General features: G+C 37.8%; 1 protein-coding gene across 1 annotated transcript; it reads left to right on the plus strand.

Moving 5' to 3' along the window:
* Nucleotides 1-54: 54 nt before the first annotated feature.
* Nucleotides 55-27977, plus strand: LOC6045251 (midnolin homolog). Its single transcript, XM_001862608.2, has 4 exons — nt 55-1145; nt 8871-8958; nt 20094-21476; nt 24659-27977. Exons 1-4 carry the CDS (start codon nt 853-855, stop codon nt 25211-25213), a joined length of 2319 nt encoding a protein of 772 aa, XP_001862643.2. The 5' UTR covers nt 55-852; the 3' UTR covers nt 25214-27977.
* The last annotated feature ends 7 nt before the right edge of the window (nt 27978-27984 follow it).

Raw genomic sequence — 27984 nt, forward strand, 5'->3', positions numbered from 1 at the left:
CAGCACAGGCTCGCCACTTGCTCTCGAGCCCATCTCGCCTGCCTTCAGTCTTTCGACGGAGCTGACAGTGGACGGAGCAACAACTTCCAGCACCAACACCCAACAGTGTCGGTTTCAAGCCAAGTGCCGCGCGGAGGTGGAGGAGGAATAGCTCTGCTGCTGCTCTTGCCCAACCGTTGTGTTCACTGTCTAGCTGTGTTTGTGTTTGTGCGCGCTCGTATTGGTAGATAATAAATTCAGTGTGGTGAGAAGCGGGTGTGCACAGCCTCACCCTCCACGTGTCATAGCCGCCGTCCATCTTTCGTGTGCCTGCTGGAAGAAGGTGTACCCTTCAAGGCCTACTTGGAGGAAAAAGGGTTTTCGCCGCACGAGCTGTTCTGACACGGGGCTCGGAAGTAACTTGGAAAGTAACCGCACCGCTAGTAACTTATGTAATGGTCGTCGTGACGAGTCCGGAGTGTGGTGTTTGAAGGGTTTCCCGGGGAAGTTCTCCAGAAGGAAAAACCAAGCTCCTTTGGTGGGTGGGTGTGAACCCAGTCCGGCCAAAAGCTCTCCTGGAGCGAGTGTGTGAGCGTGCGGGCTCGTGTGTCATTGTTTGAAGAAACGCACAGTAGGCGCTGCGCGCTAGGCGTGGTGTATATGCAGTTACGAGGTCGGACTTGAGAATCCGAGTGATGGAGTGACGTACGGCACACAGAAGAAGAAGCGAGCGGGTGTGCGTGTGTGCGAGTCTGTGATAAGAAGATTAGCTCGAGCTTCGGGTTTTTTTTTCGACAAAGAAGGCGGAAGTTTGCGCGAGCAGTGCCGAAAAGTGTCAGTGTCGTAGTGTGCGTAGCAGTGCCGAGAAGAACAATGGATAAGTCTGGCGAAGGAGGTGGCGGTGGGAGTGGGGATTCGCGGGACGGCGGGCCGTCCCCGTCGACCTCGTCTGGCCCATCGATTGGGTGTGGCTCGGCCAGAACCAGTTCCAGCTCCGGCAGCGCGTCCGCCGTCGTTAGCCCGATGACGCTGAACGTGACCACCACGACCGGCGGCAGCTTCTCCGTCGTCGTGGACGGCGAAAACTCGGTCGAAAACCTGAAGAAAATTATATCGAAAAAGCTGAAAGTCTCCAAGGACCGTATCTGTTTGCTGCACCGCGAGAGGTTGGTATCCCAGCGAAGACACATACGGGATTACACGGGAGAGAGAGAGAGCGAGCGAGCCGGGTCACCAACACACCTTCACATTTCTCCGGGCAAGGGTGCCAACATTCCCGGAATCTCGCCAAGTCGGCGTTCCCAAAGACCTGGACGCGCATCTGGCACCCCTTCTGAGTTCCCCTTCCAACCTCTCTCTTGTCCGCTCTCACCACTTTAAACATTTCCTGTGCTTGCCCTCCTTTGTTTATGTTGCCTCGTCTCTTCGCGTGTGTGTGTGCGCGAGAGAGTGATGATCATGCAATTATAGTTATTTTTTGTTGTTTAATAACCCGCTCCGGCGCGGCGCGCCAAGTGGTGGCCAGACCTTCAAGCCTCACCGAAGTCGTCGTCGCGCTCGTCTTCCTATTCCGCAATCGTCGTCGTCGCCGTAGCCTACTGAGGCCGCGTAACCAAAATCAGCGATTAATGCGCTGCTGCCATTTTGTTTCGTGTGGTGGTTTTTTTCGAGAGTGTGTTGTGGTGGTGGTGGCGACGACGACGTCACCACACCACACACTTTTCTAGCTGAGCTCACCACACAGGGAAGAAGACGGACGGACGGGTTCTTGTGAAAACAATGGAGGTTTTGCGAACGTCAGTGGTTTTAGCGAACCCCTTTGTTGGAGTGATAAAGAAGGAAAGGCAAGACATATGGAAACATTCAAGAAGCAGTAAAGAAACTGAGAAAATTCTTGAAGCTCTGCAATCATAAGATCATAAGACAAGGCTGGAAGTTCTTCAGCTGATTCTTCAGGAAGTTCTTCAGCTGATCATCAACGCAGTGAAAGGCCAGAGGCATCTATAAGATCCGGAAGTTCTTCAGCTGATAGTGTCCTCAATTGGCAAGGGTGCGAGTTTAGAAAAGTGACTCTTGACTATCCTAGGCAGAGGCTAGTCAAATTTTGTACTCAAAAAGAATGAGGTACCGTCTTCCGTGGGCAATACATGAAAACATGTAAAACTTGGATTAGCTTGCTGTTTGACTAACATGAAACAATCTTCGGTTACAAGACATATGGAAACTAACTTTGACTGCCTGCTTTGACTGACTGCTTTTTTGTTATGGCTTGGGTGCCAACTTGCAACAGGACACAGGAAGGCCTTATGTACACAAGAGATATTGCAATGCAGTGTATCTATTAAAGAACCTGATACAAGTGTTCCAAATGACACCCTTTGACAAAGCTGGATCTGGATCTAAATCTGAAATAATTGAGGCAGATAAAAATTCTGTTGAGTTTCTGAAATTGATGAGAAGAGAAACTTGAAAGATTGGATAAAATTGAGGTTTCTAATTCACCTGAGTTTAACTTCGGAGTAAAACTAAAATAATTCAGTTATCTGTTTTTGATCATCATAGAAGGAGATTCCAACAAAATTCAAACACCAAACATATTTAATCAAAACATTACCTTGTAGAAAATGTTAAAATACGTTCTTTTCTTACTTGGTTCACTGATGTCTACGTCGGTATTAGAGGAGCTCATAGAAATTATGATTTTCATTATATTACTTTTGTTTTAGGAAGACGTTCAATCTATCATATCGCAGAACAGAAATGTTTTGTCTGAAATAGTGTGGGTTCGCGAAATAGTCAGGATTCAAACCTTTGCAAATTTGTTCAGTGTTCTTGTCTTCCTTTCAAAAAGAGTTTCGTGCAATGAAACTTAAAAAAACGAAAAAAAAAATGAATGAAAACTTTCAGAAAAGTAACATTAAACTCAATCTTCTTTCAACTACGCCACATTCCTCAACATCCACCAGCCAACCTAAAAGCCAAATAGTTATGGTCAAACTCACGTTCTGTACGCGATAGTTGGTTTTCTCTCCCCTCGCGTAATTCAGCCTACAAAATACGGCAATAAAAAATGAAACGAAACCATTCACATGTTCCCGCGGGTGATGATGGTTCTGAGGGGCCCGGATAGCTTACTGCTGCTGCACGTGACTCTCCCATCGTGGTTGGAAGCAGAATCACGGGAATAAAAAATACGAGGGTTTAGTAGTGCTTTTGTGGTAGTGTGATTGTGTGAGCGTTGGTTGCCAATTTGTTTTTTTATAGGGGTGTAAACTTACTTTTTGGAGAGATGTTTTACATTTCTCCATTTAATATCTCAAAAAATAATTTTTTTTCATATAACGCATCCAAAATTTTAAGATTTTGTTGAGTTTTCACATTTTTTCATCATTTTAAAAAACAGATTAATTTTACCCCAAAAAACTATGAATTTTCATCAGTTTTTGATGAATATTCATCAGGTTCACATTTTTACACATATTTATGTAATATACCTCAAAAAATGAGGTAATATTCAACCTACCAAATTTTCAACATTCCAAAATTCTACTTTTTTTGCTGTGTACTTCTTATTACGCCACTGTAACCTGTTTCGTTGTATTCCTTCCCTTCGTTTTATCTTTTTCTCCTCTTTCACACTAGACTACGATTCTTTCCACCAGGAGACAGAGACTTTCCTCTCATTCTCCTTTTACACTTTGATGTTCGCTTCCGTGCGCTTTGCCGATACCCCTGTTTCGCGATTATCCTCCGTAACCGGATAATTAAGGTACAGGTTCCTGTCCCTGCCTGCTAGCTTTATTACTTCCCTGTCCACGTCGCAGTAGTGAGTTTGAAAAGGGGTGAAAGCTGTAATTTTTTAAGGGAGAAAGGAACTGTACTTTTTTCCAAAATTATTGAATTTTGAAGGAATACTGCTAAAAAAATAAAATTTAGCAAAAGCCTAACAATTTGAACATAAAAAATAAAGAGTTGAATGTCGTAAATGAAAGTCTTAACTTTCGACCTCAAGCGAATATATTACGAAGCTACCATTACAAAGCTTTTCTTATAGGCTGTTTGTATGCATTCAGGCGCAATCGAATACAAACTGGAAGCTTTTGCGATTGGGTTTTTTAAATAATTACTCAAAAATGTTATTTGTCATACTGGTCATGTCTGTACCATAACCACAAACATAGTATTTTTTGTGATAAATTCAAATTGATTCCGGAAAAAACATGTTATGTACAACAAACGTGAGCCGATATGCAAAAAAAAAAAATCACGGTTCGATCGAAAAATTTAGGCAAAATTTGGCTGTTACTTGAGCCAAATCTTAACAATACCCTTTATTAAGATGGTTTTCAATTGTTGGTCTGGAATGATAATTAATAACAAACTAGTTTTTAAAATTCAATCAAAGTAGTTGTCTAATTTTCTGAAGTACTTTCATATACGATTTGAATGTTCTCTAGAAACTTGTCCAATTCATAGCTTAGGAAAATTGGCCTAACATGGCCAAAATTAGTAAAAAAAATATGTTGGGTAAAATGACAGAAGGTTTGTGAACAAGTCATATTTGTTTAGATTTGAGTATAACTATCCTTTGAAGATATTTACAATGGCCTTAACAGCACCTTTTTTAGCCAAAAAACGAATCGAAAGTAATAGAGCAGCTGAAGTAAAAATTAAAACTAATTAAATTAAGCACCAAAATTATATGGATTATTTTCCCTAAAGCATGAAAAACATACTTAACCTTCCTACGGTATTGGGGTCCTTTTCGGCCTTTTTGAAAATTAAATTTGCCATAACTTTTGCTATATAGGGGAACAGCATCTAATTCCAGCGTGCCTCTAATGTTGGCAGGTCAGAACTTTGACATTCAATTAAAGCTAATTAAAAGCGTTTTCAACTGAACTCGAGTGATAAATAGCTCAATAAGAAGTGAGCAAGCAAGTTTCTACCAAAAGTTTTGCAAAATTAGTTGTTAAAATAGTGAAAATCAGCAAATTGGATGGAGTTAGAAGCGAGTGCTTAACCTGCCAAACATAAGAGAATTTCCCCTACATGCTAGAGTCTTGATATTTTCTGACATTAAATTTATAGTATAAATACACATTTCCCAAAACAAATAAACCTTGGACGACCTCTAGGGGAGCGTCCATAACAAAAGTTAAAAGGTATTGGGGTCCTTTTCGACCCCAAACTTTGAAAAATCGTCAAAAATCCAATTTTTCACCGATTCCGGTTCTCTTGGTCACAAATGAAAGCTTATAACGTCCCCTTTCTGAAACCTTCCTGGAAAACCGGATTTGGTCTCTGTGGCCAACGGGAATCGGCTACAGCCGAAAAAAGGCCTTTTTGAGACCCCAACTTTGACGACCTGTATCTCCGGCAAATTTCAACTAAACAGGATGCTCCGGATTGCATTCGACAGGTATATACCTGTACTTTGATCACAAATATTGATATCATGGGCAGGTGACCTACCGGTTCCGGAACATCCGAAAAGTTCATATTTTAATGTTTTTCACGTATATGTGATACCAATACTCTCATGATAGTTGAAATTGATCCATAAAACTTACTAAAAATACAATACACGATTGCCAGAACCACTCTGGAGTATTAGTGGCCACTTCCGGGTAATCTGGAACCGGTTCCCGGGTACCCGATGAACGGCCAATTTGATTTTTTTTTGTTGAAAACCCATCGTGTTGCATATCAAACTTCATGAAAATGAAAGATATATCCATCTTGGGTAATGTCGTTAATCGCTGAGCCATCCTGGCCAATCTGGAACCGGTTACCGATGGCGCCTTGGGGACACTTCCGGAATATGAGAGAAACCTTATTATCCGACATATCAAATTTCATGAAATTGAAATATATTTCAATCTACGGTCATGCCGTTGTTCGCTGACCGTTGGTTGACATATATATCAATTTAATGAAGTTTGATACGTCGGATGATAGGGTTTCTCTCATATTCCGGAAGTGTCCCCAAGGGGCTACCGGTAACCGGTTCCAGATTGGCCAGGATAGGTCAACGAACAACGGCATGACCGAACATTGACATATCTTTCAATTTCATGAAGTTTGATTTGCAACATGATGGGTTTTCGACAAGAAATTCAAATTGGCCGTTCATCGGGTACCCGGGAACCGGTTCCAGGTTACCCGGAAGTGGCCACTAATACTCCAGAGTGGTTCTAGCAATCGTGTATTGTGTTTTTAGTAAGTTTTATGGATCAATTTCAACTATCATGAGAGTATCACATATTCGTGAAAAACAGTAAAATATAAACTTTTTGGATATTCCGGATGTCCGGAACCGGTAAGTCACCTAGCTCTGATATTAATATTTGTGGTCAAAGTACAGGTAAATACCTGTCTAATGCAACCTGGAGCATCCTGATTGGATAAAATTTGCTGGAGATACAGGTCGTCAACTTTGGGGTCTCAAAAAGACATTTTTTCGGTTGTAGCCGATTCCCTGTGGCCACAGAGACCAAATCCGGTTTCCCATGTCGGTTTCGGAAAGGGGACGTTCTAAGCTTTCATTTGTAACCAAAAGAACCAAAATCGGTCAAAAACTGGATTTTTGACGATTTTTTAAAGTTTGGGGTCGAAAAGGACCCCAATACCTTATGTGTGATATTTTTAATACCAAGGGAAGGTTAAGGGGTCCTTTTCAAATATCCGTGCCCTAGACAATATTTTACCTCGGAATTTTGGATTTATTTGAATTTTTATTTTTTTTATATATATTTAAAAGGAGGCGCGCGATACTTCGTGCATCTTCACCTAAAACGAAGCTTTATGAATGGTCGTGCGCCTCCATGGAAATATATGAAAAAACTTAGAATTGAATAAAAGTTCTTTGTCAAAAAACAAAAATATATTTTCTAGGTCACGGATTTTTTTCCTCTTGAAATCCTGTCCTATCCTAAAATCTTGAGATTTGTTCAACGATAATTTGCAACAATAGCAAAATAGTTTGCCTAAGGATCAACATTCTCAGACACTTTTAATTGTTTGTACAAAGTTATAAATAAAATGCGCATGTTGAGTTCCAAGTAAAAGATTGTTATAATCGTTATGTATTTGTTGGTAGATTTATATAAATAGTGATTATTATTTATATTTTTTGATGTACTTCGTAACTTTTTTCCTGAACATTGATTTACTTAAAACCACCAAGACATTCACTATCGGGGTATAAGATGACTGTGTGTGTACTTTTTTTAGAAAGAACTAGATTAAATTTGGTCAAATTTGAGTTTAAAATATTGGCAATTAAATATTTCTGACTACAAAACTAATATTGTTTTTTTTAGTTATGATGATACTACATACTTGGGTAAGAGCTGATGAACAGGTTATCATTTACTGATCTCTAAAAAAATGAAAATGGCAGCGCAGCGCATGCAACTTGAAAAAAATTAAAAATATAAGAAGTTTTGTAAATTAATCTTTTTTATAGCAAATACTAAAAAATAAAAAATAAACATAATTTTTGTTGAATTTAAGATAACTCCGACTCCGACTCCAACTCCGGGTAATCAGACTCCGACTCCAGCTGTTCGAGTTTTTACGACTCCGACTCCAGGCTTCCCACAGCCCTGGATAAAAGCATGCTTATTAAATTGCATCAAAAACAAGAGTTTCTCAGTAAATTTTCCAACAAAAATCTCTTTTTTCCCCTGAGTTCAAAATCCTTGTCTTCACCGATAAAAAAAAAATCAACAAAAAAAAGAACCATTCAAGTGTTACGCATTCGGCCCAAATTAAACCCAAAGTTGATTGTCCCATCCGCCCGACAACAGAATTCTTTGTGCAGTTCTGAAACAAACTTTGCTTAAAGTGTGTGAGTACGACGAGCGCAACGAGTATAAACATCAAATCCCCTTACGATTAAAAATACCTTCGTTTACTCAGTGTGCATGCCACCTTCGCACCAAATCTACACTGTAACTAAATGTAAATTTGAAAAGTGCCAAATTTACCAATTTTTGATGAAACACTTTGTAAGGCTTGCACTAATACACAGGTCTTGAACCAAAAATTTAAACTTGATTTTTTTACTGTGCAACCAACAAAAAAACCGCATACGATTTCTATGTATGGCAGTAAAGTAAATAATCCCCGCGTCGACGATGATCTTTTCTCATTCTGGTTCTTATTTTCGTCTCACTTTTGTGAACAAAAGCCCTGACGCGGCAGAATAAAACGTTTTCGACTCACCAGAAAAAAAACCAACGAATTCAAACAAGAATGCACTCGAATTAAGAATCTTTGGCTTTGAATTCCGTAAGTTTCAGCCAATGTAAACGAAAATAGCCCATTTTAAGGTGAAACAGCGAACTTGCCATAATGGTCGCCGCCATTATGGCAAAGTGACAGTTCGGTGGCCTGGGTTGCGAAGCAACCCACTCAGAACACTTTGATGCAAAATTGTTTACCATTTTCTTGAATCTACCCATTTTGTTTCCGCTTTGTTTATGTTTCATGAGATTTCAGCGAGTGTGTGTGTGTGATGATCGGAAACATTTCTGGGTTCTCTTGGCTGAGGCTAATGCATTCCGGTTTGCTTTGGCGTCGCCATCATCGTTCTCTTCTTCCGACTTGTGTCTATGAAAACCGGCACAACAATGCCACGGGGTTGAAAATTGGGCCTTTTGTTGTTGTTGTTGCTCTTGTTGTTTCGGGGGCTTGAATTATGTTTTCGCTTTCTGTACTGTTGTTACTTCCTTTTGTTCTCGCCTGTTTTTCTTCTTCAAATTAGCATTTTTCGGAAGTGCTATCACGTTTCATGGAAATTTTCTTTGATTTTTTAATTACGCAGGAAGTTTGATCGTTTTCTTGTTCTCTACTTAATCACCATCTCCTTCTTCTTCTTACAGGGAACTTCACGACGGATCGCTGCGCGATAATGGTCTCATGGACGGGTCAAAGTTGATTCTGACACCGAACGTCGAGACGGGGTTGTTGGTAAGTTACTCTTTGTTTAGTGATATTGAACCTGTTTTTTCCAGAAAAAGTAGACGAAATAGGAAAAAAATGTTAGATTTATTTTGAAAACAATTTAGCAATCAAATATTTCGGTAAATTTGGTCATTTTGGTAATTTTGGCCATTTTGGTCATTTTGGTAATTTTGGTCATTTTGGTCATTTTGGTCATTTTGGTCATTTTGGTAATTTTGGTAATTTTGGTAATTTTGGTAATTTTGGTAATTTTGGTAATTTTGGTAATTTTGGTCATTTCTGAAATTTTGGTAATTTTGGTCATTTGGTCATTTCGGTCATTTTGGTCATTCCGGTCATTTTGGACATTTTGGTAATTTTGGTAATTTTGGTAATTTTGGTAATTTTGGAAATTTTTGTCATTTTGGTCATTTTGGTCATTTCGGTCATTTTGGACATTTAGGTCGTTTTGGCCATTTTGGTCATTTTGGTCATTTTGGTCATTTTGGTCATTTTGGTAATTTTGGTAATTTTGGTAATTTTGGAAATTTTGGTAATTTTGGTAATTTTGGTAATTTTGGTCATTTTAGTCATTTTGGTCATTTTGGTCATTTTGGTAATTTTGGTAATTTTGGTAATTTTGGTAATTTTGGAAATTTTGGTAATTTTGGTAATTTCGGTAATTTTGGTAATTTTGGTCATTTCGGTCATTTTGGACATTTTGGTCATATTGGTCATTTGGGTAATTTTGGTAATTTTGGAAATTTTGGCCATTTTGGTCATTTTGGTCATTTTGGTCATTTTGGTCATTTTGGAAATTTTGGTAATTTTGGTAATTTCAGTAATTTTGGTCATTTTGGTCATTTCGGTCATTTTGGACATTTTGGTCATTTTGGTCATTTGGGTAATTTTGGTAATTTTGGTAATTTTGGAAATTTTGGCCATTTTGGTCATTTTGGTCATTTTGGTCATTTTGGTCATTTTGGTAATTTTGGTAATTTTGGTAATTTTGGTAATTTTAGTAATTTTGGTAATTTTGGTCATTTTTGAAATTTTGGTAATTTTGGTCATTTGGTCATTTCGGTCATTTTGGTCATTTCGGTCATTTTGGACATTTTGGTCATTTTGGTAATTTTGGTAATTTTGGTCATTTTGGTCATTTTGGTCATTTCGGTCATTTCGGTCATTTTGGACATTTAGGTCGTTTAGGTCATTTTGGTCATTTTGGTCACTTTGGTCATTTTGGTAAGTTTGGTCATTTTGGTAATTTTGGTCAATTCGGTCATTTTGGTCATTTTGGTCATTTCGGTCATTTTGGTAAGTTTGGTCATTGTGGTCATTTTGGTAATTTTGGTAATTTTGGTCATTTGGGCATTTTGGTCATTTTGGTCATTTTGGTCATTTTGGTCTTTTTTTGTCATTTTGGCCATTTAGGTCGTATAGGTCATTTTGGACGTTTTGGTCATTTGGTCATTTAGGTCATTTATGTTATTTTGGTAGTTTTGGTCATTTCGATCATTTTGACCATTTTGGCCATTTAGGTCATTTAGGTCTTTTTTGACATTTGGTCATTTTGGTCATTTAGGTCATTTAGGTCGTTTTGATCATTTTGGTAATTTTAGTCATTTTGGTCGTTTTGAGGTCATTTTGGTCATCTAGGTAATTTTGATCATTTTAATGATTTTGTATTATTTATTTTGTATAGCTTCACATTTAAAATTAAAGGATTTTAGTTATATTGAAAATTTTCATAATCCTCGTCATTGTAGTAATTTTGCCATTTTTTTGGTCATTCAAGTTTTTTTCTGCAAAATTTGTATTTGTGGTCAAATTTGTATGTATTTAACATTCCAGTAATTTTTAATAAGTTTCAATATTCATTTTTGTATTTTTTTTTGTATTTTCATAAATTATCGTTCATTTTGTTAATAATGTTCATTTTTGTTATTTTTAAGAAGCATTATTTTTTTTTAATTTTGCAATTCATGTTGTTTTTGTAATTTTTTGTCATAATTTTAGTAATTTTAGACTTTTCGACAATATCTGTTGAAGGCATTCAAATTCATTCTCAGTATACAGATTTTGATTCTTTGGCAGTATTTTTGACTTTAACAGTATTTTGAGCTTGTGGTGTCTTAGAAAATGAAAAACTTACGGAAAATCGAAGTTTTTTTTTCTAAATATTATTGAAATTTATATGTTATTGAAAAAAAACGTTGGATTAATAACAGAACAACCAATTACAATATTTTCAATCATATATTAAATTTATGCATCATTTTTTTCGGAAACTTATTCGTTTTGCTTTTATTTTGAATTCTTTTTTTTATTTCAACAATAAAACAAATAGCTTTGAATTAAAAAACAACAATAATTAATTATTTGAGTTTTATCAAAAAATCTAAATAAAAACTCGATCTTGAGAAATTTTCTTACACAAATATTGCAATTAAGCTAATTTTTCCTGATTGGACTTGAATCTTTGTTTAGGATATAGCAAGTAGAGTTATATTTTTGAGAGCCAACAATTTGAAGTTCTTTAAAAAAATCCGATGAATGAAACCTCGGATTCAACATAAATCCGGCAGTATTTGAAGTTTTCAACAGGTGTCACTGTCAATCTAGGGGCTCGACAATCGTGATTCTCCTATCAACTTTGATTACAGTTAATCCAAATCCCGTTCCTTCGAAACCTAGTCGAAACTTTTCCCCGTAAATGGGCCACCGTTATCGATTCCACTATTTTGCTCCCCTCTCCATCGTGCCACGAATTGTTTAGTAGAAACTTTTCCTCCCTCTTCCCTTTTTTTTTCTCTCGTCCAAATTCCGCACATTTATGATTTAATTGTCAAAATAAAAAAAAAATGAAAACTAAACCACGCGATTCGCACCGCCGCCGCCGAGGGGAATTCCACCCGTTATCAAACCAACCGGTATCTACGCATCTTTGGACTACTTTTCCACCTTCTCCTTCTCCGGTGTTTCGCACACTCTCTTTTATCTTCTTTTCTTTCTTTTCGTCTAACACACTTTTGCGGCGCTGCTTCGCAGACGCTCGACGATGTTGGGCTACCGGCGTGTTTACAAATTACCGTTACGAAAGAGAGAAACGCAAAAAGTAACGCAAAAATGAGTAATAAAAGTTGGGACCACGCCGCCGCCGGCGCAGCTTCCTGTCTGGTTTGATGATTGTCTCTTTTTGTTTCTGTTTTATAACTCACTGAATTTCTCAGACATTAATGTTATCTTTGCCAAAACTTACCTCAGTTTATATTCTCACTCAATTTTACATCAAATTAAAGTAACTTTCCCTGCATTACAAACTTTGTTCGAAGCCACCTCTCAATCTCCCTCGCAAGGCACACTCGATTCTTGAAAAGAAGATGTGTAACCTTATCTCCAGCCCACACACAAACTCTCGACCTAAACACACACACACACGAAGGGTCGGGACTTCACGTGTCACGAAGATAATGACGGGCGCCGATTGCTGCGATGGCGTCTCGGAGGCAGGCAACAGCACACACAGTCACCGCCACCGCCACCCTGTTTGACACTGTTGATGCACGCGACGCTGCTGCTGTGTTTGAGCGAGCAACTTGTACAACAACATTGATCTGCCAAACGCTTACGTCACTCGTGTGGTTTGTGGAAATGAAGATGTTTGGTCTGGATTTTTGAGAAAAACTTTGAAGACTTCTTCACAATAAATCGGGAGGATTATTTTTCTACTTCCTAGAAGAAAATTAATTTCAGCTAACCCAACTGTGAGTCAAATTTGAGTGGTTCATTGCCTGTCAATCAAATCTTTTCCATCCGTTCATGCAAGTTTCGGAGGTGATCATACAGTCATCCCACATATTCGGAACACCCACAAATTCGGAACACTTTTGTGATAATTTGTCAATAGCATGCCAAAACTAGCTTTTCTATCGACCTCACTATTTTTAGAACCTTCATTTGGACATTATCTTGTTATTTCACTAGTAAAAGTAGTACTTTTTGAACAAAAAACTTCATTCCAAGACTATTTTGTCCAGAGCAGCAAAACACTGCCTCCAAATGGCCTGTTTCATAATTGTGGGATGTTGTTGTGCCTCCCACAATTGGGTACTAAAGCCCTATGTTAATTTTTATGTACAACGGTAAAAAACACGATTAAAAACCATTTCTGATCACTTTTTTTCATTTTAATGCAAAATTTTTTTTGACAAGACAACATTTTTTCGATGGATCAACTATGGTCCCCTTGGAACGAGCTGTCAAGTAGGAGCTTTTCTGTCAAGAATGACCGCGAGGTTAATTTTTCAAAATTGATTTAAAAATCCATTTTAAACTCTTTGTGGTCGTACAAAGGATCATTGTACTCAGAAAAATAAGCTTTATCGCTGTAAACAATAATATCAGCAATCTAAGCTTCATTTTAGGATCCAATTGTGGAACACCTGAATTTAACTGATTTTTTCACAAAAAAAGTTATCAAACCATGTATAAAACATCACTAAGCTTGAGTTTCATTGGTTTCAGTGTGTGAAGTTATTATTTGGTAATAAATATGTACTCTTGGAGAGATCCAAAGTTTGTTTACATTCGTAAGAAAAAAGTGTTCCGAATTTGGGGATTTCAAGGGTCAGAGTAATTCTTCAAAAACTTCATATAAAAGTTAAAATTTGCAGATGTTCGATACAGCATTCAAAAGATCGCAAGAAAAGCTTTCAAATGAAGGTAAAAGCAAATCATTAGGTTCAATTCTCGATTTGCTATGATTTTTTGAACATTGGCCGAACTGGAAACCGTTCCGAATATGTGGGATGACTGTACTAAAATGGTTAAAAAAAAAAACAAAATCTGTAGTTAGTGTTTGTCCTGTAGGCCAAAAAGACGGCACTTTTTGGTCTCAATTTCTACATATCCGGAATCCTCGTAAAATTCCACGTTAGGTATTGGTATTGATCAAGTTTTACAACTCCAATACTGTTTTTATGGATTTATTTGATTAGTCCAAACCAGTAATCCTTACAAATTTGGTAGCCGTCGCCCATACCAAGGTGATTTTCTGATCGATTTGTCGTCGTCTTTTGAAAAGTTATATGTTAAGATGAGAACTATGTATCTAAAAGGGCTTAACAAATCCAACAAAATGCGGCGTGAAGTATCCCTCTTGGTTAAATCTAAAGCTAGTTATTGGCATTTTAGTGAAAAAATAGCACAATTTTCAAACTCAAATAAAAAAGTGTTTCATCCAGATATCAACTCCTGGACCTGGAGCTTGTAAGGGACACCTGGAACTTCCACCTGAAACTGATAACGCTTTGGGCAGTTGAACACATAAAATAGACACTTTTACTTTTAGTGAATATTTTGGTCGTAAATGGGGACCCCTTAGATCTAAAGCGCCCAATTTTTTCGGGTTTTGAATTGCCCGGGAAACGAGAAAAATATTTTTTTTGAATTCGGGGATCCCGGGAAACTCTTGAAACAGTCATAAAATCTATTTTACATTATATTTGTTGTGTTTTTCAAGCATAATATCATAGAATTAGCTCAATACTTTGTAAGTAAGTAAGTAGCTATACTTCAATTTAAACATGGATAGCAGTTTTTTGATAACTGAAAATATGTTTTAGGTCTTTGTTGTGCTTTGAATTTTAAATTTACAATCCAATGTAATTCAAATCAAATATATATTGATTTTTATTTTTTTATATAGAGCAATTCCAGCTCAAATCAGGATTTTTTCTGGTACTTTTGTACCCGACCCTCTCCGATTTCAATGAAACTTTGTAGACATGATATCCTAAGCCTATATAAGCCATTTTTGTGTATATGGAGCCAATAGTACTAGAAAATAACATTTGAGAAGGGCGTAAGGTATTTCAATATTTTTGTATTTTGTAATTTAAAAATTACTGTCTCTCGAAGCCGTTGCATCGCATCAAAAAGTGGTCGGAGACAAACTTGTAGGAAATTGGACGGGCTTACTGAAAAAAAATACACTGAAACAAAAATACACGTCACATCTATGAGATTTTTTGATTTTTAAGTATCAAACATAAATTTAAAGGTGATGTCACGATTTTTTTTTCGTTCAAAATTTTTGAGGAAATAGCTTAAAATATAACCAAAGCACTGACGAAAAATGCAGGATGGTATGTTTCCCTTAAAAAAAAAAATCATTTGCTAAAACTGTTTTTTTGAAATGTGGTCTAAACGTCAAAATTTTTGAAAACGGGAAGTGGGAATCGATTCTCAGGACAATTGTACATAAAAGTCTCCATATTGACCGTTGTCATATGTCCAATCCTTGGGAAAATACAGCGGTTTCAAAAATGAAAATGTTGAAGAAACGGGCTTTTGGTGGTTTTTGGCAATTTCCATATGACAGACTTGGTTTTTCAGCCTCGTAAATATTTTTAGCGGAAAGCTCGTCCAAATTCCCATAAGTTTGCCTTTGACCGCATTTCAATTGGATGTAAAGGCTTACAGATATAAGCTTAAGGTGAAGCCGTTGATCATTTTCGAAGAAAATTGATCATCACTATAAAATATTCTGTTTTAAATTCAATTTAACGAAATTCAGCACCAAAAGGAATCAACATGTGCTGGTTGTTGCCTTTTTGAAGCCACTGAAGGAATTTTTGACCTAAATCAATTGTGCTTCAAAATTTATATAATTTTTTGGCGCAGTCATTGACGTCCTAGTTGGCAATCATTGATTAATGACGATTTCCATAACTTTACAAGGAATGGGATAATCGTTACCAAAAGGAATCAGCATGTGTAGGGAACTATTCTAAACAACTTGTTGAAGGAATTTTGTCAAAATATTGAAAGCGACGCAAAATTTATATCTTTGAACAGAAAATCATGACAATGATGGAAGTCTTCACGTTAATTACATTGCTTATAACTGAAAATAGAATATTTTTTTCAGTGTGGTAGAAACCAGGATAGTAAATTTGATTACGTAAATATTGTGGATTTAACTCTTAGCTGGATTTTCTGGCATCTTCTCACGGTCATTTGAAACGGTCGTAGATAGACCTAGGGGTTCCCAGTTGGAGTGAAAAAATTCAATTTATAGAAAAATTATGGATTAAAATTTTGCTTTTTTTTATCACTTCTCCGACATCAGGAATAATTGTTTGAACATGCTCCCATTTTTTTTATTCGGTCGAAAAAATATTATTTTTCTTGAAAAAACTTTCATTTTTAATCACATGATCACCCCTAATTCTGGCTCGATGCCGCCATCATGCGACCGCGTGCCCCGTTTGTTTGTCAACAAAGCTGCAGCTGGATGGTGAGACGAAGTGAGGGGGGAAGAGATTTTGACATTTTTATGCCCGCATCTGGCCCGCCGCCTATTTCGTCGGTCGTTGAGTCGCCGGTCGTTTCCAGCGACCGAAACCGAGCAGGGGTAAATAACACGGGAATACCAAATTTTGGTATTACTTGGGCAAATAACAGCGACCAAAATGTGCCCTTGGTTGCCCAGTAATAGATGGTAAAATACCATGAAATCATACCAAAATCTTGTATGTGTAAGGGCACAACAATACCAAACCATGTCATTCCAAGGGTAAAATAATACCTCAAAATAAAACCATTTCAATACCAAGTTGAGGTCTTCTGGATTTTTGAACATTGCTTGAATACCAAAACTTGGTATTGCCATGGTTTTATTTTTAGGTATTCCCGCGCCCTTGGAAAATCATATTTTGGTATTTATGTGGTCTTTCACATACATGATTTTGGTATGATTTCATGGTATTTTACCATCTATTACTGGGCAACCAAGAGCACATTTTGGTCGCTGATATTTGCACAAGTAATACCAAAATTTGGTATTTTCATACCATTTTTAGAGCAGCAGTTGCAGTTAGTGAAAAAACGGAAATTATTCATATGCAACAGCCAAATCTACTCACCTGATGATTCCATGTTGTTATTAGTGATATTTTCACCACACCGAATGCATTTGTCATTGATGAACGGCCTGTGCTTGAAGTTCTTGAAGCATCTGAAAAATAACAAGATTGAAAAATAAGTATTATTAAAATGAAACTGAATTGAAATTCACCAAAATTCATTAATCTGTCGATTGACTCGTTTTTCAAAGTATTTGGTTATCCCGATTTAGAGATATTTCCACGTTTTTGAAAACAATATTAGTGGGTATATCACACTAATTTTTAAAATCATCTTTAACATTTTTGGGTTTCAAGTCATTTTAGCGCAAAATTAATTAACTCGTAAATTTGGTATTGATACCAGAGAAAGGTATTATTACGCATTTCCCTTGTTATTTACCCATGCTCGGGAGTCCAGCTAGGTACTGATCGTACAATACACTCAAAAAAATATTCACGTTGAAGTTACGTGAAAAGCTATGTGGTAATTTTCCACTAGAGTTTTCACGTAACTTCTACGAGCTCACTCTAGTAGAAATGGAATATGCTTGGCCAGATCATTTCACATTAATTCTACGTGTTTCACACGTAAAGGCTAAATGAGTCAATCGATGATATCAACATGTTTGTTTTAGTAAATGTTATTAGAACTTTATATTAGTAGATTTTGCTGTTTGCTTCACTTTATTTTATTTTTTCGAATAGAAACTAGGATGAAATCAGTAAAATTTGCATAAACTTGTTTTATTTATCAATATATTTATACAAACATTGAAAAGATCTCGCCATTAGAAACTAAATTATAAAAAAATGTAATTTGCTGGAAACACCGATGAGACGTCATCGGATGAGACTTTTCCTCCTGTCCTGAGGCTGTGATCAACAAATTGACCGCGATCTCCGCCAGAAGGATCCGAGTAGTTAAGACCGTTGGCCACGGGCAGAATCGCCACCGGTGGCCAGTGCCTTGTGCACCACGTTAACTACTACTCCTACTCGGTGGATTCGCACTTGGCCATCTGCATGCACACAGCAAACCGAATTGAACTGCCTGGGCTCATGACTCGTGCCAACCGGGGATTGTTAGAGATGGCCCAGGATGGCCAGTTTGGGTTCCTGGAAATGGTCGTGTTGCCGGCGCCCAGCGATCTGAAGTCGAACAAATGAAAAAAAAAAATGTTACAACAGTTTGTTTACATGTCTGCTGTGAGGAAATTTACCTCTTCAAAACTAGCTGACTGCTGATGGCCAAGACCTTAAGAAAGTCCCGGCGTAGAAACCTGGATCGGATTGTCTGGGTTCACGACATTTTTGCTTTTAAAAATGTACTTTCAGTTACATTTTAAAATTTTCAAACCGAATCAAACTTACCGTCCTTTCCATTTTCGATAAAATTTTGCCAACACATGTCCGGCAGCAGACCTCTACCGATCGCCTTCAATTTTCATACTAAAATAATCACGTAGAAATATGACCGATATGGCGCAGTCGAGTCTCGTTTAAGTTGCATTTCAAAACACGTGAAAGCTACATGAAAAAACCTAGTGGAAAAATACCATATGGTTTTTCACGTAACTTCAACGTGATAACATTTTTTTCCCAGTTCACTTTCACATTATTTTTACGTGTGTCACGTAAAATGGACCTAGCGAGGGGAAAATCGGAGTTACGTGTTTTTTCACGTAGCATCAACGTGTGGATTATTTTGAGTATACTATGGTTGCCAGCTCAGCACATATTTTTTTTACTACTGATACGGCTGCACTCCTCGTCTGAAACTACTCAGGTTTCTGGGTTCCCTAGCTGTTTCACGTTCTCGATTGGCGGGCCCTGGCCAAGAGAGTGTTTAGCTGTTCTCAGGGATAGTTTTTATTTGTTTCTTTTGAGAGTGGTTTGTGATCACAATAAAATTGGATAAAATGTCATCAAGTTGCTTTTATTTTGGGTCACTTGGGTAGAACTGTTAAAAAATATAATACTTTTACAAAAAGTAAAGATTTGAAAGGGACGAGATTTTCAGAAAGAAATTTCTAATCCAACGCCATTTCACCCAAACCCGCTGCATTAAGCCCGTTTTAAATATTACCCTCCTCCCCCTTCGATCGGCTTGGAATCCGTAATCGGTACGGTTAAAGTCGTCGTGGGCCGGCTCCCGGGAACCACCACCAGTAAAATGAACGGTTTGGCTTGGTTGGGTTTTGAGAGTTTCAAGTGAGCAACGGTGAGTTGCCTCTAACAACCTGAACCGATATTTAGTGAGAGGTATAGTGAGACTGTGCGGTTGGTTGGTCATCCTGTAGATAGATGACGGTACTAGCTTGTGACTGGACTATGGGAAGAATTGTCGCTTTTCTAACAAAATCAATTACAGAAGCTTCCTTCTCGCACGTGGATTACGCCTGAATGCATGCAAAAAAGCCTGTTCAAGAAAAGCAACCATTCTTTTTTGCATTTATCAAAATCTATTTTTGTGTATTACTTTTATAGTAGATTGCCAAATTTAATAGTATTCTATAGGGACTTATGAGTTCCCAATCCGGACCAAATGGAACAAATTCGGCATAAATCCGTTCATCAAGTTGCGAGATATTTGCCCAGATTTGATTTTTTTTCTAAGATTTCTCAAAATGTCCAGCAACTATCCCACTATTCCACACACCCACCCGGGGGAACACAGTCACGGTGAGCACGCCACACTGGTCATCGCGTACAAAGTGGAGGCGAAATGGCTCTTTAGACCGGCAGTTCCAGCAATTTTAGTGTTTTTTTTTCTTCTTCCCTGCGCATGGTACGCATGACGCAGAACAGGCCCTCGGGCTATTCAACGTGAACACGGCAACGATGATGCGTTTGGCTATTGCAAGTGGGCGGCTTGGAGGGAAAACGGTTCTAAACGGTTGTACCGGTGTTGAACTGTGGCGCAGTGGACATGTGTGAGCAGGTGCTTTTATTCCGCGTGAAAACGGGTTGAAACGGGGGGTTTTGAAGAATCTTGTTTAAATATTGATTGCATGCAAAAGGTTGATCAACAAGCTTTATAATTAATCCGCTAGAGGTCGAAAGTCAAGTTGTTTATTTACGAAAATTGTTTGTAACATAACTATTGAAAAACTGCACAAAACTTAATAATTTTCAAAAAAGACTTACGGGACTTCAAGTCGGATCGAATGACACTGATTCGAGGGAAATCGGTCAAGCCAGTTCCGAGAAAAAGTCAGATCTAACCTCCCCTTTCTCTCCCTCTTTCAGGCCCAGCGCGCTGAAAACACGGTCATGCAGGCGCTGGAATCCCTCAACGACAACCAGGTCAACGACTTCCTGAGCGGCAAATCGCCGCTCAATCTGAGCGTCCGCCTCGGCGACCACATGATGCTGATTCAGCTTCAGCTGAGCACCCTGAATCCCTCGTCCGCCAGCGGGAGTCGGTCCAAGACGCACAAAAGCCGAACGGCCATTACGGCGGGCGGGTCGTCCAGTTCCGCGGCGGGCAGTTCCGGATCTTCCGGGGTTGCGAGCGGCTCCCGAAGAACCGCCGGCAGCATTCCGATTGGATTCAGGAGGGTGGCTGAAAGTCGAAGTTTGGTGGAACGGGTCGGCGAGAGTCAAACGCTGACGAGGCAGGACATCGAGAACATCCACAGCATCGTGAAGAACCTGGCCGAGAGTGATAACCCGACGGTGGCCAGCGTGGTTGAGAGCGAGGTGTCCGGCGAGCAGTCCCCGATCAAGTCACTGTCGAACCTGGTGTCCAGTTCGATCAACACGAACAACAACCCGGAACTAACCTGTACGGATCCGATCAGCGCCAACCTGACCTCGTGTCTGTGCAAACGACTGGACTCCAACGACAACCACTCGTGCGAGTCCAACTGCCGCGCCGCCCCGGAACCTCAACCCTCAACCTCCTCCTCGTCAACCCTGCACCGAACCGCACAAAACCCGATCGCCCGCCACAAGTCCAAGCTTCAAACGCTCAAGAAGCACATCAGCTTCGAAAGCAGCAGCAGCAGCGCGGTCACGCGGATAGAACCGGACCAGGTTCACCCGGTGTCCGCGCCCAGCTCGCCCCAACCCGGCCCCAGCCGTGTCCTCGACCCCAACTCCGTCGTCGAGAACCCCGCCCTGGCGGAAGCGTCCCGCAACCTGACGCAAACCCTGCGCAAACTCTCCAAGCGCGTCTTCACCAGCAGCTCCGGCAGCAACAAGACCTCCTCCTCCGACGCCCAAACGTCTGCGGCGCAAGCCGCTCAAGACGCGGCGGCGGCAGCGGCCGCTCGCAGTTCGGCCGTCAACTCCGGCGCCGTCATCGAGTCGATGAAGCACCACGGCAAGGGCATCTACTCGGGGACGTTTTCGGGCACGCTGAACCCGGCCCTGCAGGACAAGTTTGGCCGGCCCAAGCGCGACATCTCCACCATCATTCACATCCTGAACGACCTGCTGAGTGCGGCGCCGCAGTGTGCGAGGTCCGGCACGAAGATCTACTTTGAGCCGTCGTCGACGGCGGCTGCCGGTGGGACGCAGGGCGGAAGTGGAAGCGGGTCGGCGGGGCAGGGAAGTAGTGGAAGTGGAGGAGCGGCGACGTTTACGACGCCGGTGGCCGCGCCGAGTCCGAGGCTGGTGTCGCGATGTGTGAGTAGAATTTGCAGTTTTTAAAAAAATCGATGAAAGGGGTGAAAGGACAGGGTGGCTACTCTTTCAAGTTTTTTTTTTATTTCTCATGCTTTCATATTTTTTTTTGATCTTCAAAACACTTCTGCAAAACAACTTCTGATTTGCGGTTTTTCTCGGTTACCTTTCTAGAAAAATAGGAATCTTCTATTTGTATTTTTTTTAAATTGAGTGAAATGTCATGAGTCCTTTCTCTTTGATAAAAAAAAGATATTTGCATTATTAGTTCGTCCATACAATCTACTAATAATTTTGAAAGTTCTCGCAAAAAATATATGAAATATTAATAAAAAAAACTACATTAAAAAATGTTTTTTTCTGTTTGAATTCGTAAAAATTTATTGAATAGGAATAATTTTAAATAAAAATATAACAGTCGGAAAAAATACTAATTTTGTCAATTCTTCTCATGCAAACGGAATAGCGCTACAATATTTTTTCAATGTTTTTGATTAGGCCAGTTCATTTTTTATATAAATTTTTATCCCTAGAATCTGGTCAAGATTGAAGAGAGGTCAAAAAAAATTATTTCGAATTTCAAGTCAAATTAAAAAAAAAATGTTGCAAAAAGGATTGCAAAATGCTTATTACATTAAATCCAGTGTGCTATTATATTTTTTAAAATGTTTTCAAATCTATGATGTTTTTTCTTAATGTTTAAAATCTAGCAACGATCTGTGGGCAAAAATTCAAAATTAAAAAAAAATTATTGAAAAAAATAAATAAACAATTCACAATGTATTCGAAATAGTAATCACAATTGATTTTACTTTTTTGCAATAATTATTTTTTGTGCCCTGATTTTTTTAATGATATGAAATTGTAAGAGAGTAGGGCCAAAATTTCGAAATAACATAAGCAAAATTTTGAAAATCATTTTGCATTGCTGCAAATTTTAAATAAATTGTTAGTTAACGAAAACTTTAAAAAAGTAAATTTAAAACATAAAACAAAGCAAAAATATCAAATTTCAAACAAACAAGAAATCCATTTTTGATATCCACTTAAAAGTGATGGTTAGTATGAAAAGTGAAAATAAGTTGACCAAATAAAAAATAAATTTTATTTCTTTTTTTTTTATTATTATAGAACTTATATTTAATTTCTAAAATTTCAATAAATTTTCTTCAATTTTATAATATTTTTTTTTACTTTTAACTGAAAAAATAAGAAAGCTGTTGTTTTATTTTTTTAATATTATATTCATATAAAAATTGAAATAAATTTATTTAATGAATCATTTCGGTTTTGAATTATGTTTTTTGAATTCAAAAAAGACGTAAGTCCTCAAAAATGGTATCGTTTTTTTTATTTTTGGACGTGCATTTTTTTCAAAATAAAGTTTTTACTAATTACACAAATGGATTGAAAAACTGGTCATTAATCAAACAAATATTTTGAAATTTAGAAACCTGAAGTTCAAAATATAACGGAATACAAAACAGAATAAAATAAACCCAAAAATGAAAAAAGTTCGTTTTTAAGAATAAATATTACTAAAAGCTTAAATTTTTTACTGAATATTCGAGATTTTTCAATTATCCTGGTTTTTTAGCTGGCAGCATTTTTATACACTTTTCATTGCTTAGTTTTTGATAATTTAGACCGATTGGGAAGACCTTATAAACATAATATTTAAAAAAGTTATTGAATATTTCGTAAAATTCCACATAACTTAAATGACTTTTCATCGAAACTTCAAAAAAAATTGTATTATGTTAATCTGCATGTTAATTTTTTGAAACAATTTAAAAATATTGTGTAGCAATTCAGTTCAATTAATCAATTCCAAATTTTGTGTTTCCAATAACCTAAATTTTATTGAAGTTTGTTTTAACCAATATTTTTACAAAAAAAGAATATCTTATTTTTGCTGTAACTGAATACTTTAAAAAACCATCATCAATATTTTTATTCCTTTTCTTAATTGGAGAGATGCCCTACGTGATAATCGCATTTATGATTTGAGTACCTCAAAATTTATGTCAGGATGACCACTCAAATCCCACTTTCAAATTCCCGACTTTTTCATGACTTTTCCAGAAACTCAAATGATAGTCATTTCATATCTTAAAAATGATTATAAACAAAAACTCTTATTAAATTAAATGTCAACAATCAAAAAGAAATATTCAAATAAATTTAAAAAAATCAAACTGTTAACAGTTTTTAAAAAAATACAGAAATTTTACAACAAATTAAAAAAAAAACTTCAATTTTGATTCATAATTAATGCTTAACAATACTTATAATTTAAATGTTTAAAGTTTTCCGATTACTTTACGCTGGCCAAAACTGTTAAAATTTGGCTCTTTATATTAGTTTTTTTTTACTTTGTTGTTGTTTTAAGTTAAATGTTATCGCTTGTTAGATTAACTAAAATAAATAAAAAACTTTTGTTTGATAAATAAATAACCTTTGCATTTTAAAAAAGATTGAAATGGTGAAAGGAACCTAAAATTTAAAGTAAGTTACAAGAGTAGAATATTTGAATTATTCAATAATAATTGAATAATTCACTAATTGAGTCAATTCAATTTGAAAATTGTACATAATATTACAAAATTATTCGAGAGTTAGAAAATAATGTTCAAACAAGTATGCTTGGGACCCCCGACTTTTCCCGACATTTTGACAAAAAATCAAAAATTCCCGACTTTCCCGATTTCCCGACATGAGTGGCCGCCCTGTTAATGGCAAAAAAAATCAAATTCCGAGCGCCAACTTCTGTTACGTCCAGTCAAGCTCATATCGGATATTTGGCCTTAGATTATTTTTTTGAATAATTGAAAAAAATAATTAAACCTTTTCTGAGGAACCCTTTATTTCGGAATTTAAAACCCAGTGGTCACCCTGTCAATAGATTTCACCCAGACACCCAAGCCCTAGCGGGCTCGCTCCGGGTTGTTCCGGCCGAAGTTCGTCCTCACCCTTCTTCTTTTTCGTCTTTCCCTAAGCCAGAAAGTGTGGGTGCTTCTTCCCCCTTCGTCGTAGAATCCTCCGTGCCATGTGTGTAATACGATGTGTAATAAAATTTTAATGCGCCTGTCTTTCGCCAGACAACTCGCAACGCACGCACGCACATGACTCCCTCCTAGTCACACTTTTTTGCTCAAAGCCTCTTCTTCCGTCTCTCTTTTCAGATGCCGACGCCGATCCAGACCAAAAAGTTCCCCAGCAACGGAACCATCACAAGCCATCAGCACCACCAGCAGAGGGTGGCGACATCGTCGCCGCCGACCTCCCCCGCCGTTAAAATCCAGTGCAAGTGTGGCCACCCGCTGCTGACCCCGACCGGCCCGGCCAGCCAGTGCCAGCGGTGCGCGTCCGAGCTGGAAAACTCCAAGACCAAATCCAAGCTGGACAGCCTCCGGCTGATAATGCAGCAAAAGAAGGAGCGCCGCGAGGCGCGGAAGCAAAAGTGCGCCCCCTACCCGGTGACCACTCCGACCCTGGTCTTGCCACCACCGCCGACGGCGGCCAGTGGGTCGCTCCGACAGGCGGCGCCGCCCACCCCCGCTCCCATTCCCAGCAGCGCGCCGGCAGCCATTGTTGGCGAGCCGTCGAGCAGCAGCAGTTCGCAGGCCGCTGGATCGGCCACTGCGACGGCGACGGCCACGGCGGCTGCAACGACGGAGGCGGCGGCCGCGGCCGCCCAAAGCCACCAGCTCGTGGAGGAGGTCGATACCGTCGCGTAAGGTGTTTGCTCTCGCACTCGAAGTAGGCACTGCAAAAACATGAGCTGAAGCTGAGAGGAGAGAGAGAAAAAGGGGTTTTGGGAACGGAACGAAACTGTTTCTCTCTTTGATAGAGCGCGAGTAGGCGGTGAAGGGAGAGATAAAGAGAGTGAAGGGGAACTCACTCTCTGGGGTTCTCTCTCTCTCTCTCTCTGTTGGGAGGTTGTGATGGTGTGAGTTTTTGTGCGAGAGAATCTTGCTTGTGGAAAGGCTGAGTTTTGACTCTCTTTTTCTTTCTGTGATGCTCAAATTTACTCAAATGAATGATGATTGTTTGAGTCAGCACCATCTGGTGGTGAGCATTTGTTTTGTTGTTATATCAGGGCCAACAATATTTTGGTTATGGATTTTGTCTCATTGAAAATCTTCAATTTAATAAACTAGAAGTCAATCGGTAAAAAACAATTCAAAATAGTCTACATGTCACTGTGCAGAATCACTAATTCGAATTTCACTACTTCAAATGCCTGGTAGTTCGAACGTCAAAACATGTAGACTAATTTATGTTTACATTGTTCGACGACTTCTGAGCACGTTTTGTGGTTCTTTTGATCAGTTTCATTTGAATTGTAAAATTTGCGTTTTTTTTTAAATATTGGATCAACTGAAAAACTTTAAAGCTTCATTTAAAAAAAATGATTTTTGTTTTGATAAAAAAAATCTTTGTACATTTGAAATTAAGAGGCAGATTCTCTAGCATTTCAAACAAATTTTAAATTTTTTTTACGATCTTTAAAATGATTCCATCACGAATGTTACCCTTTTGGGAAATTACCCGAGATGTTGTCCTAAGGTTTCCGCTTAGGACTCTCCGAACAGAGAGCATTTGTTAACTTGAATAACACAACCAAATTTTACGAGAAAAACTATTTTTGACCACTTCGATCAACTGACGAAAATTACAACAATCATTTGATTCAAAATTGTCTCATTTGTTTAATTGAAGCAGTTATTAGACTATGACAAACAAACACACTCGCACTTTTTGACAGTTTGGCAGTTTGTCTGTTTTGTTTGTTTGCAGGAACGTCAGCCTGCATACATTTAGAATTTTGCAAGTTTGCGAAAAAAAGCGAGTTTGTTTGCTTGTCATAGTCTAATACCTGCTTAACAGATAAATTTTGACGTTTGAACGCTTTTGAGTTCAAATGCGATGCAAATTTAATAACGCTTCCCTGTGGATTTCGGACATTCAGTGACAATATCAGTGTCTTGGTGTTGGATTTTAGGTCAAAGTGAACCGATGCTGGACATAAGAGCTCCGTTTTGGACAACACTGTCCCTGATTTTTTGGATCTTGAGAAAAGAGAGCTCTCTTTTTGGACTTTGAGCATGAAAATTTTGGACATTAGGACGTTGGTATTGGACATTAGGGTAAACAGCCCTGGTTTTGGATATTTGTTTTCAGATAAAGAGCTCTTATTTTTGACATTAGAACAATGAAATTGGACATTAGGGGAAAGTGAATATTTTTTTAGAAAAAGAGCTCTCATTTTAGACATTAGGACAAAAAAATGACATTAGGGAAAGTGCCCTGTTTTTGGATATTTTTTTTTAGGTCAAGAGCTTTGATATAGGACATTAGAACAAAAATATTTTATTTCAGGGTTTGTTTTGAAAATATTTTTAAAAATAAAGAGCTCTGATTTTGAACATAATGACAATGATTTTGGACATTAGGGTGAAGAGCCCTGTTTTTGGATATTTTTTTCAGATTAAAACTCTGATTTTGGACATTAGGACAATGATATTGGAAATTAAGGTACAAAGCCCTGTTTGTGGATATTTTCCAGATAAATAGTTTTGATTTTGGACATTAGGGTAAAGAGCCCTGTTTTTGGATTTTTTTGTTCAGATAAAGATCCTGATATTGGTGATTAGGGTAAAGAGCCATGTTTTTGGATTTTTTTAGATAAAGAGATCTGGCTTTGGACATTAGGGTAAATAGCCTTGTTTTTGGAATTTTTTTTCAGATAAATAAAAAAAGGGGTAAAGTTCCCTGTTTTTTTTTATTTATTTTTTTATAAAGAGCTCTGATTTTGGACAATCGGGTAAGAGCCCTATTTTTGGATATTTTTTCAGATAAAATTCTGATTTTGGACATTATGGTAAAGAGCCCTGTTTTTGGACTATTTTTCAGATAAATAATTTTGATTTTGGACATCCGGAAAATGATATTGGACTTTAGGGTAAAGAGCCCTGATTTTAAGTTTTCTTTTTAGATAAAGAGCTCTGATTTTGGACATAAGGGTAAAGAGCCCTGTTATTGGATATAAAATTGGATATAAATAGCCCTGTTTTTGGACATTTTTTTCATATAAATAATTTTCAATTTGGACATTAGGACAATGATATTGGACATTAGGGTAAAGTTCCCTTTTTTTATTATTTTTTATATAAAGAGCTCTGATTTTGGACATAAGCATACAGAGTCCTATTTTTGGATATTTTTTTCAGATAAAAACTCTAATTTTGGACATTAGGGTAAAGAGTCCTGTTTTTGAACATTTTTTCATATAAATAATTTTGAATTTGGACATTAGGACAATGATATTGGACTTCAGGGTAAAGAGCCCTGATTTTGAGTATTCTTTTTAGATAAAGAGCTCTGATTTTGGACATTAGGGTAAAGAGCCCTGTTATTGGATATAAAAATTGGATATAAATAGCCCTGTTTTTGGACATTTTTTCATTTAAATAATTTTGAATTTGTACATTAGGACAATGATATT

Source organism: Culex quinquefasciatus, chromosome 1 (genome assembly GCF_015732765.1).
Source record: "Culex quinquefasciatus strain JHB chromosome 1, VPISU_Cqui_1.0_pri_paternal, whole genome shotgun sequence".
NCBI lineage: Eukaryota > Metazoa > Arthropoda > Insecta > Diptera > Culicidae > Culex > Culex quinquefasciatus.

Excerpts from the sequence above, each read along its gene's own strand:
- LOC6045251 (XM_001862608.2), top strand. The coding sequence starts at position 853 with ATGGATAAGTCTGGCGAAGGAGGTGGCGGTGGGAGTGGGGATTCGCGG. Across the intron at positions 1,146-8,870 it reads TGTTTGCTGCACCGCGAGAG|GGAACTTCACGACGGATCGC; the intron begins GTTGGTATCCCA and ends TTCTTCTTACAG. Across the intron at positions 8,959-20,093 it reads ACGTCGAGACGGGGTTGTTG|GCCCAGCGCGCTGAAAACAC; the intron begins GTAAGTTACTCT and ends TCCCTCTTTCAG.